The 14,319-nt window shown below is 32.8% G+C and overlaps 1 protein-coding gene and 1 long non-coding RNA gene across 4 annotated transcripts; one reads left to right on the top strand and one right to left on the bottom strand.

Moving 5' to 3' along the window:
• Positions 1-4,768: 4,768 nt before the first annotated feature.
• Gasp (Chitin binding Peritrophin-A domain-containing protein Gasp) lies at positions 4,769-13,886 on the bottom strand. Its single transcript, XM_089852280.1, has 5 exons — positions 13,203-13,886; positions 6,795-6,995; positions 6,262-6,450; positions 5,513-5,711; positions 4,769-5,448 (listed from the first exon to the last, which is right to left on the bottom strand). The coding sequence occupies exons 1-5, from the start codon at positions 13,246-13,248 to the stop codon at positions 5,340-5,342; spliced, it is 744 nt and encodes a 247-aa protein (XP_089708406.1). The 5' UTR covers positions 13,249-13,886; the 3' UTR covers positions 4,769-5,339.
• On the top strand, positions 5,332-7,365 carry LOC149719734 (uncharacterized). 3 transcript variants are annotated; one of them, XR_016374670.1, is made up of 5 exons: positions 5,332-5,469; positions 5,532-5,894; positions 6,112-7,008; positions 7,108-7,207; positions 7,267-7,365. It is a non-coding gene; the product is annotated as an uncharacterized LOC149719734 (long non-coding RNA). The 3 variants fall into 3 exon arrangements; XR_016374669.1 differs by having other exon boundaries at positions 5,532-6,047; XR_016374668.1 differs by having other exon boundaries at positions 5,532-7,008.
• Positions 13,887-14,319: the final 433 nt, after the last annotated feature.

The raw sequence follows: 14,319 nt of genomic DNA, 5'->3' as shown, positions 1-14,319 counted from the left end.
ATTTTTACATAAACCTTCTTTTCCCAATATTTTATACTTTATTCAAAATGAAAACCTTTTTTCCATTTAATAAACTTAGTGAACTATTCATATTTATACATATAAATATTACAAATTTACAACTTTACGTTAGGCCTAATACAATTTCGTTTTCAAAAATCCAGAAATTGCAACTTGAATTTCCCGCATTTTAGTTTTTATTTTATTTAATAACTCCTTCGCTCGTCGCTACGGGGGCGCCACCAGTCATTCACCCTATCACACATGCGAAGGAGGAGAAGCGAAAAATTCCTCACAAAAACGTTCAAGGACCGCTTTCCCCAATAGTTTGTCTGGGCCTTAATAGTGTTATAATGTCTATGCTCTGTCCTATTGATCAAAATTTCCTAAAATGTTTAATGAGAGGTATGTTTCGACGCGGTTTGTTAAACCAAAAACGATTCAATCTTTAAAAGTCGATACTGGATAGGGTATAATTTCAGAACATTTGGACTAGTAAATCGGAAGATATTGTCAGTATTAATACTGAACCCAAAATTTTGACATTGGAAAATAATTTTTATATAAAACCTATCCACTCGAAAGCTTGATTCATTTTTAGTATAATAAAACACCTAGAAACATACCACTTATTTCAGGTCATTTGGGACAGACGATATTGCTAAATAGCCTACCTCCTCCCTTAGAACTTAATGTTAAATTTCGATTCTTTCGAATTTCCCGAGAGCGGATCGAGTGGGCTCAGGGCTGGAAATAAGAAAAATTTCTTATAGGACATGTGTCCCGTGATTACCCCCTTGGACTGGAAAATTTATAGGACATTGTCCACTGGACTGCGCAAAAATTGTGTCGCGTCTTCAAAGTCAAACTATCAAAACTTCGGAAACATTTACTGGTCAACCGTCCAGTGCCCCTTTAGTTTTTTTAGTTAAATTTTATTGGACAATGTCCAGTGTCCTGTGCTTATTTCCGGCCCTGAGTGGACTTGGACTGAGAAAGAATTAATTTTTTTATAAAAAACTGGACATGTAGCCCCTAGCAATTTTAATTTAAAGCTGAACATTAGCTACTTAAGATGGTTAGCCATGGAACGTTTTTAAATAATTAAGTGGGCACAATTCCATTAAACCCCCAAGCATTTTTAAACTGGCCCAGCTATTATTTAGAGATGGCATTTGTCCAGAACCACCGACTTTTTAAACTTTGGGTTTTGATTTTCGTGTCTGAAATGAAGAGACATCAACGGTTCAGAGTGAGCCGAAAGTTAAATACACTCTTAAATAATCAGGTTAAGATTTTAAAATAGAAGAAAAGATCATGGTGGCAATTAGATTAGTAGGGCTAAGCTACAGAGTTTTTATTCTCTTTATGGTGCGCATTGACTATCAGTGCGTCTAGCTACAATTTAGCTTTGGTATTATTTAACGTTAACACTCATGTTGGGAAACTAAGAATATTGTTGAGGTGAGACGAGACGATAGTGTTTACACTGCTAACCAGTTGTGAATGTAGCTATCAGAATATAGGGTAAACAGCTGAAGCGTAGACTTCATTTCCTGTTCTTTTTGCCATTAACTGATTTCCATGTGTCCAAGATTTATCCTTATTGGATGTAAAATGTCGTCTGCTTTACTGTATATTCGCTATGCTTGGAATACTGCTTCAATATTTCGTAAATTTTTTTTTCAAAAAAGAGAAATAATTCCATATCTAGGTAAATAACTTTGTAGTAGTAGACCTCTTGACTCGGAGAGGTAATATTTTGGTTTTCCCAACTTGTTTCACCAGAAATACATTTGCCAAAAATATTATATCATGAAATATGCATTATTTTTAAAAGCGTACGTGTTACCTGTAAGGCTGGTCATTTATACATTTTAAATTAACTTATTACAATAAACAGTGATATGTATTCTGACCAAAATGGAAGAATCAAATGGTATAGCAAATTATTTTTAATCGATTAGGGCTAATAAAAAGAAAATATTAAGAAAACTTACCAAATTTTGTTCGTTAATTTTATAAAAAGAAATATCAATGTTTGAAAAGTTGACGCGTTAAGCTTAGCACTAAGAAATGACAGGATACAGATCTTTTCGACTGTTATAACGTCATCACAGCCAAAGGACCTATTTTATTTACGATTTCAAAATAACGAACTACAACCATGGACAGATGTTTAGAAGCAGGAATGGAGAACAGTTAGTATTTACTTCAAGTCCGACTCATAGCCCCTCCCTCCAAAACTTAATGAAAATTTTAAATTATCTTATTGGCACACTTAATCTACGTTTTGATGACGTTGCTGACGTGGACGGCAAAAAATTCCTTTTCACCTTTGTCGCTATGACCCGCTTCTTCTTTCATAGCCCCCCCGTTCCGGGGGTAGGGGCCCGGGTATTTGACGAGCGCCTTGATTACTCTGTTCTAAAATTAAATCTATCCCTGCTACAAGCTACAACTCATTAAACTCAAGTTTTCATAATTTCAAATATTTAAAACTATCAAAACCTAGTGTTATTCGAAACGATATAGTACTATACCTGAAGAGCCCATTTCCTTCGAGAAACGGCAATCTAGAGCCTTATCAAGTATAAATCTTGTTTGAAATCACTTATGTGGAATTTTGGTGAAAAAAACTTACAGCTGAGCTCAACTCGTGAACAATCCAAATCTTAACCCAATCCTAGCCTGGCCTAAGATAAACTTAACCGTAACCGTATTCAAACCTCACCTTATATGATCTTTCACACCATAAGTCCAATGAGAATCGGATTGCTGTGTTGATATTAACACTAATAACCATTCCGGTATCGCCCTCATTGAACCGATTTACCCTAACGTGTGTGGTATTATTTTGACAATAGACCCAACCAACAAATAAACAAATTGGCCTGGTCTCGTCTCCATCTAATGGATAGGACCACGTGACTAACAAAGTTGACTGTAGTACTCTCTGTCGTTGAGCGACAAAAAAATTTCTTTGATTTTTAGCCACATCGTAGTATACGATGAGGCTCTTAGTTTGACCCGAGCCGTAGTAGTAATAGTAGTAGTAGTAGTAGTAGTAGTAGTAGTAGTAGTTGTGGCCGGAGTTTTCGCCTTCGTTATCGTGATTTTTTAGCATAAAAGGAACGCTATATTACCACAACCTACCCATAGGGGTAGCTGGGCTCGGTTAGAGATATAATTTTAATTAAATTTTTTCCAGATCGCAGCCGGGAATCGAACCCAGTAGAAATACATTCTACCACTGAGCCATAGAGACTTAATAGAAACCCCGAGTTTTTATCGTTTAGTTTTATCTCTAAAATGTCGGGGTGATGTGGGATGGGTACCTCTTAATCTGTGGGGTCGGATACTTTTGAATTTTTATCTGTGGGGTCGGATACTTCTGAATTTGTATGTTTGGGGTTTTTATATTTATTTTCTTTTTATGTGCTAATTAAATAGATAACGATGTGGCTACTTTTAAGGCCCTTGGGCCATCTTGTTCTTATTGGATTAGAGTCTAAAGGTGGATTCGCAAAGGCGCTGAAACCACTCAAAAAGCGTAAAGCTGAAGCTGAAGCTGAAAAAAACTGAGCGCTTTTTTTTCCAAAAAAAAAGTTTCATCTTCAAAAACCAGTTTAAGCTTCGCGCTGTACCTTTCGCAAAGCAGCAGTTTATATTAACAACCGCTAGGGATTCATCACAAAAATATAGAAATAAAATGACGTCGGTGAATCGGAACTTGTTGCTGTTATTATTATTAAAAAAGAAATTATTACTTTTGAAACGAAAAAGACGAACCCAAAACCTTTTGCGGAAAAAGCACCGTTGGTGGGTTCATCCCATCTGGAAAAACAGAAAAACTGAAGGAGATTATCAAATGATAAGCCTTGGCTGTTAATGGGGAAAAATAGATGAGTGGCTAAATGTGCGCATGTTTTGGTTATTATCAAGGTTTATCAACTGAGTAAATTTCTCCCTTTTCCAAAATATTACTGAATTGGATATGTTTTAACCTGAAATTATTGCTACTTTTCCAATTTATGCTAATTAGATTGTTTATTGTAACCTCTTTCCACAATATTGTTATTTTATCTCATTTCTATCCTTTTTGCTATTTTCTTCTCTCAAATATTTTTCGCTGTTTGTTATCGTTTTCTTGTTTAATTAATTATTTCACAGAAAACATTTTCAAGATAACGAGACACGATATTCACCGTTTTAAAATACCCGCGTAAATAATTTCAAAACCGTCACCCCAGTGCCCCCTTTTTTGATTGGCTCTTGGCATCACGTGGTACGGCGCTGAAGCTGAAAGATCAACCTCGGTTTGATCTTGGCTGAAACTTAAAATCAGCCTGCTTTCAGCGTTTGCTTTGCGCTTCAGCTTTAAAAAACCAGTTTTTGCCTCTTTGCGAAAGAGTCCGCTGAAACTGATTTTTTCATTCAGCTTTCAGTTTCGACTTTCAGCTTCAGCTTTCAGCGCCTTTGCGAATCCACCTTGACTCTTGGGGTGAAACAGGCTCTGCGCATGACAAAATCAAGCCTCAAAACCCGAGAACGAGATCTGAGCCGTTATAAAAATTCAAAAGATTTGTTGATTGGGCAATAGCTGATATGAGAAATCTCTATTTGACACAAGCTGAATTAGGACATGCTGTTTTAAGAACCACTGACATACCCAAAAACAAAGAGGATGTATAGGAGGGAGTCTCGTTCTGGAAAGGGGAGGTTTATAATTACTGTTTTTCATACTGTTCTGAAGCAAGACAATCAATTTTCAGGTTTGTAATATTAATTTATTTTCAATGAAAATTTAACACTGGTTGTAAAAAAATGGTTTAGATGGCTTTTTGTTCGTCTCAGAATTAACTTTATGAGAAACTTAAAAAATAAAGTTTTTTCCTTTGGGAATGATATTGTTTCCCCCATATCAATAAAATTTTATTGTCAAACTCGTGAAACTTTGTTAAATTAATTAATTGAAAACAGAATTAATAATACTACTTTCAAGCTTTCATCCGCCTTTTTCAATCTGAAGCATAAAATATACACTAATATATTGGTTCATAATTTTTTTTCTGTTTTCCATAGTTGCAATGATTTGGCAACCACAGGTAGTTAATAATGAATTTTTTAGTACAAGTTTTTATCTAGCCGATATAAATTTGTCGTACATGAGTCGAGAGATGGGTAAAAGGGTAATAATTAAATTTGTTGGCCACAATTAATGCCTCGGCATATCAATGCTACATTAACCGGAATACTTGATAATTTTATGTCAAGTGAATTGTGGTGAAAGAGTTCGTATTGTCTCAGGGAGAGGAAAATATATATTTTCAAGTAATTTATTCTTTGTCAGAGTTTCTACGGCTGGTGCTGCTGGCGCTGCTGGTGCTGCTAGATTCCTTCTTCTTTTTCTTAGGTGGGAGATCTGTGTCAGCGTAGTAGTTTTCACTGCGCAAGAAAGACGATTAAGTATAGAGTTCAGAAGTTAACGTTCGATAGTTAATTGACTTACCATCCAGGAACGTTTTCAGGTTCGTCGCATTGGAGGCTGTCAACGTTGAAGACTGTTCCTAAACTGCAACCGTATGGTCGAGGAATGCTCTCGATACAGACGTAGAACTTTCTGCAGTCAGTTGGGTGAGCGTGACGCGTGTAATGACCGGGTTGATCACTGTCTCCAGATTCTGGACAAACAAATCCTTCGGCAACTTCTGCAAATTAAAAGAAAGTGTTTTTTACACATCAAAATTAAACTTTCCGGTTAAAGGCGCGCACGTGTAAGATTCAAAAGTAATTTATGACTCATCATGGCCGGGAAAACCGCAGCTGATATATTGGTAGCCCTGCCTTGAGAGTTTGAAACGTAACGACTTGTCCAAAAATTTACACACAATGTAAATATGTTTAAATTATTTTTTTTCTAATAAGGCTTAGATTCACTTCTATAAATACCCTATATTTAGTTTTGTTGGTCTTAACTCCGATAAACCTACTCAGGAGAAGGGTATTTTTTTACTCTTAGTAAGCTTTAACAAAAATAACAATGGGTAAACACTTTTAAAATTGCTTCTCAATCAAGTTATTACTGGTTAAAAATAAAGCCCATTCCAGTTTTTTGTTCACGGTTTATGGCGCATACGGTCAACAAACTCGTTTTTAATATCCCTGTCTGCTTCCCAAGCAAGTACGAAATATGTGTTACTGGCGTAGCCAACATTTTTTACTATTTTATCGAGTTCTAACCCAAAAGGTGTGTCTTACCAGTTTGATCACATCGTTCAACCAGATCAGCCCAGACGCAGACGCGTTGATCTTGATCATAAGCCAAACCAGGTGGACAATCGTATTTGGAGGCTTCACCGTTCCAACAAGAGTAGAAAACACGGCAGTTAGCTGGATCTTCGTAGATTCCGTACAAACGAGGACAATGAGGAGTACTTATCGGAGGCTCTAAAATAAATTGAGATTAAAAATAATTAATATGACTTCATAGTTGCTGTGGAAATGCCCTGTTCCCCCCATATTTAAGGCTAGTAAGATATTTCATTAAAAGAGTAGGATAATGATGCAAGATAAAGAAAAGGCTTCTTATAAAGCCCATGATCGTTGTGTTCCGAAATCAATGAATTGGTCAGTTGACTTCAGTCAATGAAGGTGTAACTAATATGGAGTGAAAACGGCTTTGCCGATTTCTTTACCTTTCAATATATTGCATCAGTATAATAATCAGTACAACGAAAACTCTCTAAAAACGTATCTCGGTTGGTGAATGACAGTCTCCTTACAAAACTTACCAAGATCTGTTCTGTTTCCACAAGATACTGTGAATGGATAAGCGCAGTTTTCGCGAAGAGAGTCGGAATCATCGAAAACCAGACCATTTCCGCAAACCTTGAGGGTCGCGTTATAGTCATCGCAAGCCCAGTATCTGTCGCAACTTCTGTGGTGGGGATAGAAACCAAAGGCATCTGGACATTGAAATCCTTGAGCCGAAGCTGCAATAAAAGGGTAAATTTCTTTTATAATGACACAAATATAAGATAATTTATATGTCTGTAAGGTTAAAATGAGCACAGTAAGCCTATTTATTATGGTTTTCGTTTAAAGCTGTCCTGCATTAAGGTTAACTGACTACCGGCGGCTTATGTTTTTCTTTTTTTGTTCCAAACGACTACTTCCGTATCTGATCTTAAAATACTTTTTAAAAGTGAGTCTCTCATATTTATTACTTATTACGAAATAACACTTAAAATTATGCGTTTCTAGGCTCTTAAGCAAAGAAAGGCTCGTTCAACTACGAATATTTTACTTAAAAATTAAGTCTTTTCCAAATGAAAATTATACCTTCTTATTTTATATATATATATATATATATATATATATATATATATATATATATATATATATATATATATATATATATATATATATATATATATATATATATATATATATAATATATATATATATATATTATATATAACTTTTTATTTAGAAAAGAGATCGTATTGAAGAAACCTAAAATAATAATATTTTGTAGACACCATATTAAAGATGTAGCTTAAGAGTTCGATTTGTTCACAAATTGTCGCGAAATAAAATTTCTCCTATAACATATGAACAGATAATTTTCTTCATAAACCTTACAAGAAAATATGATTAAGCATATTCTTATGTTTGCATAATATAATTCGAACGCGAATTAACGTACGAATCTATGGTGTATTCAACGATTTTATTCCTATTTCATAGAAGAAATAGACTTCTTTTAATAAAGTAAGTTACAGATAACCCAAGCACTAATTCTTTTTATGTAATAAATAGTTCAGTGGCTTTAGAAATAATTTACACACTATGTTATCAAATTGAAATCCCACTGTGAATAAATTTGTAACTCATTCGAAAGTCATTTTCCACGTAAGTCATTTTTCCTGTTTCGCAATAATAGCTTTTAAGGCGAATATACATGGGTATATATGGAGACATCTTTTAACATGTATCTCGTCGTTTAGTTCTCCTAATAAAGAATTATGAAGCGATTTGTGATTTAGGGATGCACTACACTGCTTTCTCCAGCCCTGAAATTAGGGTTTCGGTCAATTATTCTTGAGAATTTGAGCGTTACATTTTAGGAACGTAGTCACTGTTTCTACATTAAAGTAGTTTTTTAAGTGTGGCGCCGTCTAGGTGTCGATATTTGAAGATATCGCAAAATATCGCTTAATTAATAGGAAAATATTTTTCATGAAACACATGTTCTTAACATTTGTTCTATAAAATAAATTGTCATAATTACAATATAAATATAGATATAGAGTAAAACGTTATTCAAGTAAACGTTTTCAAGCCAATAAACGTTATGGATAATAGTTTTTCAAAGCATCATGTGAAGCATGACTGCGTTTTGTGTCAAAAAAATATTTAAAAGATGTAGATCATGCCGCAATAACTACCTTGCCTGCCGGCATTTTTCAATTCATTTCCTTTCTACTCTTTCTTTGCTGTTTTTTATACCTCTTTTTATATTTTATATCGACTCAAATTTAAAAAAAAATTTAGGCTAATGGTATACAGTATATCTTCCTTCGAAAATTCCGCCTCCGATATTTTACTACCTTTTTTTAGAAAAGTGGAGTGTTGGCAAGTGTTCTTTATATAAAGGCGCTCGACTTAAACTAGTTTTCTTGTAAATCAGGTTTTGGTATCAGTTTTTTAACTTGAAAAATTTGCTTTTTGATTCTTGAACCGTTAAAGAAACTACCATCATAAGCCATAACAAATTTTAGGGAAAGGTTATAATCGTCTGTCGATTTTTTAATGTGAGCGCTATCATTTATGAAATGGAGTTTCAGAATATTTCGATAGATGCGCAAAGTACAAATATTTTTTTGGTTTTGTCACTCAGAGAAAATTTTAGTTTTGAAAGATTTCGATTCAGTTAAACAATTGATGTATGGATTTATTAATACCTTTCTTGAAGAGTTCCTATTGTATAGCGATTTAAAGAAAATTTAGGTTGGTACACGTCACTTGAGTATCTTATATTGTCTCTAAGGATATTTGTTTACTCAAAATTCCCACCGAAAAATGTTTAAGCAACATTTTTGACACGAACCAAAGCATTTCGGGACCGCTTTTGAGCAAATGATGATTTTCATATAACAGTGAAACACAGCAAAAGAAAGTATTTATATACAAAGCTCACTTAGTATAGATGCCAACGCGATTAGAAACCATTCATATGGTCAAACGGGGGAGTCAGGGGGTCAGAAAAATATAATTTTGAGAAAAGCTTTTAAATTTTTTAATCGAACATAATTTTTTGAATACTTTCGAACTCTTAATTTTTTCCTTTCAATATAATCATTGAAAAGTTTCTCCCATTATTTTATTGTTAGAACAATTTCCTTTGCTGTCATGCGCAGGGCCGGAAATAAGCACAGGACACTGTACATTGTCCAATAAAAGTTTAAAATGCCTCATAATTTTTTTAAAAACTAAGGGGTCACTGGACGGTTGACCAGTATGATTTCCGAAGTTTTGATAAAAGACGTGACACATATTTTGCGCACTCCAGTGGACAATGTCCTATAAATTTTCCAGTCAAAGGGGGTATCACTGGACATATGTAATATAAGAAATGTTTCTTATTTCCGGCCCTGGTCATGCGTTAAAAGTTTATCCAAAAACAGATAAAGAAATTAATTAATTAATTAATTAATTTAATTTTAATAATTTGTGATATTCAGCTTTCGAGTAAAATCCGGTTTAAGTAAATGGTTTTTAATTCTGTAGGTAATTTTTGACGTATAAATTACTATGACCTTTCGTGAATTTTTTAAAGAGGCACTTCTGTATTTGAATACCTTCTAATTCAAATCCCTTATTGCGCTTGATATACTATATTTACGTGGCTTAAATGAACTAAAAATCCATATTTTGGGGTTTTTTATTCGCCAGCAGGCGGTAAAAAGAGGAAAAGTTTTAATAAAATGAGGTTCCTAAAATTAATATGGAAGTTGAATTAATTATATAAATTCTCATTTGTTGTGGAGTGAATCTTGGTGTTAATTTATTTTTTATATTAAGGATAATTTGTGCCGACGGATGATCTTTAGATGAGTAAATTGGAACGCAAATCTATATGTAACAGCGTCATTAAATAAATTGTATATTATTTTTATAATTGTGCATTTAAACCAACAGTAATAAAACCGTTATTGTCAAAGTAGTTTTAACATCTATTACGATTTGAGTGTTCTCGAAATTGAAGGCCTTTGTTAAATATTAAAAAAGGGTCTTTTAAGGATCGGCTAGGATATTCACTGAGTTAAATTTGCATGTATATAAGTTACTTAATCCTGATAAATGAGTTGCTGCGTATAATAAATAACTTTAAAAATGTCCGCTAATTAAACTTTCCCGGAAAATTGAAGTTCCATTTTTGATCGCGTATGCTAAGATTATTTTGTTATATATACACATACATTCTAAGTATGAACCTTCGATTCTAGGAGTGAATTAATCAAATTTTCACATCACTTCCTTTATTATTAAAAGGTGGCCCACGTTATCGTCTTTAAGTATGAAGGTACTTTCACTTAATTTAGAAATAGATATCACCTTATAGGTGTCACCTGTTTTCGCCGCCCTGAGTTAAATGTATTTTGGAACTAGTGGGAAGAAAAATATAGTTAACTTATCACGAAAATTTCGAAAAGATTTCCGTGTTGGGAATTTTTTAGTTTTATAAAAAAAAAATATGCCTGTCGTTAAAAATTCGGGGTATCCGCCCAAAGAGAGATCGGTGACGTCGCCTTCTAATCAATTAACCCAAATTATTTGTCTAACACCTTAAATACTTAACATTCTTTCTAAAAAGTAAAACTGAGTGTAACATACACCGTAGTACCCTAGAAAGCTTAGATAATTTTACGCTTTGTTAACTAATAACAATTTTTTTGTTTCAATGGTTTTAATACTTCGTAAACTAATAATTAAATTTTCTTACTCGCGTATGGGGTGCGCTGAACTGTGAAAAAATACCTTTAACTAAATTTGCTTGAAATTTAAACTTCAATTAACTTGTAGAGAAATTTGCTATTGATAACGTGAAAGAAAAGTATCACTTAAATGAAAATTCCCTTAACTTTTTAACTAGTGTATTATAAATCTATTTAATTTAGCATACATATATGCGTAAGTAATTGAAAAAATTAATTTTTTTTAATACACAGGCAATTTTCCAAGTTTTAAAAGAAATTTGTTCTACTTTATTTTCAAATAACCTGATATATCTGTAATTTCCATAATCTAGGAACCGCTTTTCCAAAATAATTTGAATTTCTATGAAGCATCAAATAAAGTTCAATTGAACAGATTTTTGTTTGTCCTAGATACCGAAAACTCTCTACTTGAAACTGCACAAAGTTCAAACCTCAAATTTCTCCCACCCTAAAACAATCTTACTTTTTCACTTACACAAAACCTAAAAAAAGAAATTTCTTGCTACAGGGCGAAAACCGAAAAAACCGGCCTTTTTGGTTAAACTAGTTCCCCACTTTTAAATATAAGAAGTTTTGAAAAATAAAGTCTTCCCAATGTAGGTTGAGGCGTTCACTAACGTACAAAATACCCGGTTTAGAAAGAATAAAAACTAAAAAATAAAACTAGTTTGTCTAGATGTATATATATATTACGGGGAAGTGTCGAATAAAAAGAGAGATGGAAAATTTCCTAGATATACCGCAATAAACAAGAATTCCAGATTTATCCATTCAAGTTCTTACACGTGAAAGTTGCTTTCTAGAGGGTAAAAGTAAGCTCCTTATTAAACAACTTGTCAAATCAAGATAAAATACGGCAGTATATCAAGACAGCATTAATGTTTAGTTTTAAAGGGAAGGCATAATGTTTTATGGCCAACAACGCTGTTTATCCCGTGTTTCTAATATATAGAAATTACGGGTTACTCTTTGAGTTTAAGTAAATTATATCTTGTATTTAAAAAAAACTTTTAAACATATTACTTCAAAATAATATATTTTAAACATATTACTTCAAAATAGTATATTTTCAACATAATACTTCAAAATAATATATTTAAAACATATTACTTCAAAAATATATTTTAAAACATATTACTTCAAAAATGTATTTTAAATACATTATTTCAATATAATTTGTTTTAAACATATTACTTCAAAAATATATTTTAAATACATTACTTCAATATGATTTGTTTTAAACATATTACTTCAAAAATATATTTTAAATGCATTACTTTAAAAAATATATTTTAAACATATTACTTCAAAAAATATGTTTTAAATACATTACTTCGATATAATTTATTTTAAACATATAATTTCATAATAACTAAGTAACCCACAAGTAATTATAAAACCAAATCGTTGGGCTATAATCACAGAAATACCTCAAAAAAGTTTTTAGTCGTTTTTATTTTAATTTTTTTTTAAGAAAGAGCGCTGGAGAGAGAACTTATCACTGGAAAACAGGTTTTCGTAAATGCATTTAGGTCCCTTTCGAGCTTTTTACTGAATATGTATGCCACAAAAATATTAACATGGAGTGTCTAGCCAAACGGAAAAGGGAGTATTTTTATGGATTTACTTATCAAAATTAACTACCAAACCTAAAACTATCTACATTAAAAACGTAACGAGGCGAATGGTAATAGTTAGTGTAGGATGCTACCCTTTAGCTCTAGCATAGGGACTAGCCACCACCCCTCGAAGGAATTTAAAGCCACATTCTTAATCTGCATACGAGTAAAAGCTTTGATATTTATATTACTAATACTAAGACAACAGCAGTTTTACTTATAAACTCAAGTTACGAAACTATATATACTCGGATATCGTCACTTAAATTAGTTACTATTTCTCTAAAAATCCTGTTATCTAAATCAAAATCAGGTATTAAAGCGCGATTTTTTTTCTTCTAACAATCCTAACATTCAGTTATGAATCCCAAATCAATGTTTAGAAGTCAAATGTTATTCAGCTGGGTTCAGAAGTTTTTTTCTTCATAATTCTAACTTTTTTAAAAATTGTTATGTAGATGTTTATCAACTTTCGTTAAATTTAAAATATGGTTATTATCATCATTCGAAGCATTCTTGTGTTTTTGTGTTGTTTTAAAAAAATATTAAATAAGAAAATAAAGTAAAATAAACTTACCGGCGGCCACGAAGCACAGAACGCCTAATAAAGCTTGAATATTCATTTCTTGAACTTTTTTAAGTTATTTAATTTTAAACTAGGTTTTAATTTTGTTTAACTTTTCGATAAACGAAACACACGACTAGATAGTTCGAAAGAACAAATCGTCACCAGTTTTGAAAAAAAAAATTCAGTTCAATGTCTTCGTCATCAAGCTAACGAAGTTTATATGGGAAAATGGGAAACTTTTTAAGTTCCTAAATTCGAAATGACAACTGTGCCGCTCCGAATCTAATGAAGGAATAGATTGACGCTCGAAACTTCACTCCGCTTAATACCTGATTTTTCTCCTTACTGACCTAGACAAACCCGCTATGGCATTCAGCGTGCTTTACGCAGATTGCTATTTGCAAGGACCCAAATCCCACCCAAATTTTCTTCTAAACTTTTCCATCCCCTCTTCTGGTAATGCTGAATACTACAGACCGAAGACTTAACCCGGAGGGGAGGTTACTCTAGTCGACAAAACTGCCACGAATCAGAAATAAATTTATCTAGATATATTATCGTTTACCAAGGGGAATGCAAATGATGACTGAGCTCAAAAAATCTACCGTCCGTACTAGTTAAACTTCTTGTCGACCATGAAACCGTAACCACAAAGGCGAAACGGAAGATTGCCTTTGTAAAAGATGTTGATCATCGTACAACCATCCGTGTCCATTTTAAAGCTGGGGTAAATTTTTATAGTTATAACGGGATTCAGTCTTTTAGGGCGGACGGAATTAACGCGCTGATTTGTATGAACTAATACTAATATATTCCAACATTTAGATAAAATGGGTTAATTATAAGTTAGATAATCAACTGACCCGGCTTATTGAAGTAAATGTACACGCTGGAAGTTCAAAACTTTCTGTTTTCCATTTTGTTCTTGCAATAAAAAATGCTTAGTACATAAAATATTGGTTCTACTTTGGCAACTGATATTTATGAGCTTGAGTCACGGGTAATTCGACAAATTCGAAGAATTCAATCCAATCTTTATACAATATCAAATTCTATTAAAATTGAAAATCGTGTTTCTCAGATATACAGGATTTAAGTGGTCTTTCTAAAAAACTTTCATATAAAA

The sequence above is a fragment of the Phalangium opilio genome, unplaced genomic scaffold (assembly GCF_054372755.1).
Source record: "Phalangium opilio isolate 3A_F unplaced genomic scaffold, DU_Popi_V2 ptg000002l_1, whole genome shotgun sequence".
NCBI lineage: Eukaryota > Metazoa > Arthropoda > Arachnida > Opiliones > Phalangiidae > Phalangium > Phalangium opilio.
Note: the sequence above shows the minus strand (reverse complement) of the source record. Positions and strands in the feature narration are given on the sequence as shown.

Coding starts and splice junctions, on each gene's coding strand:
- Gasp (XM_089852280.1), bottom strand. CDS start 13,248: ATGAATATTCAAGCTTTATTAGGCGTTCTGTGCTTCGTGGCCGCCG. Junction 6,996..13,202: donor TCTGTGCTTCGTGGCCGCCG/GTAAGTTTATTT, acceptor CTTTTATTGCAG/CTTCGGCTCAAGGATTTCAA. Junction 5,449..5,512: donor CCTGAAAACGTTCCTGGATG/GTAAGTCAATTA, acceptor TTTCTTGCGCAG/TGAAAACTACTACGCTGACA.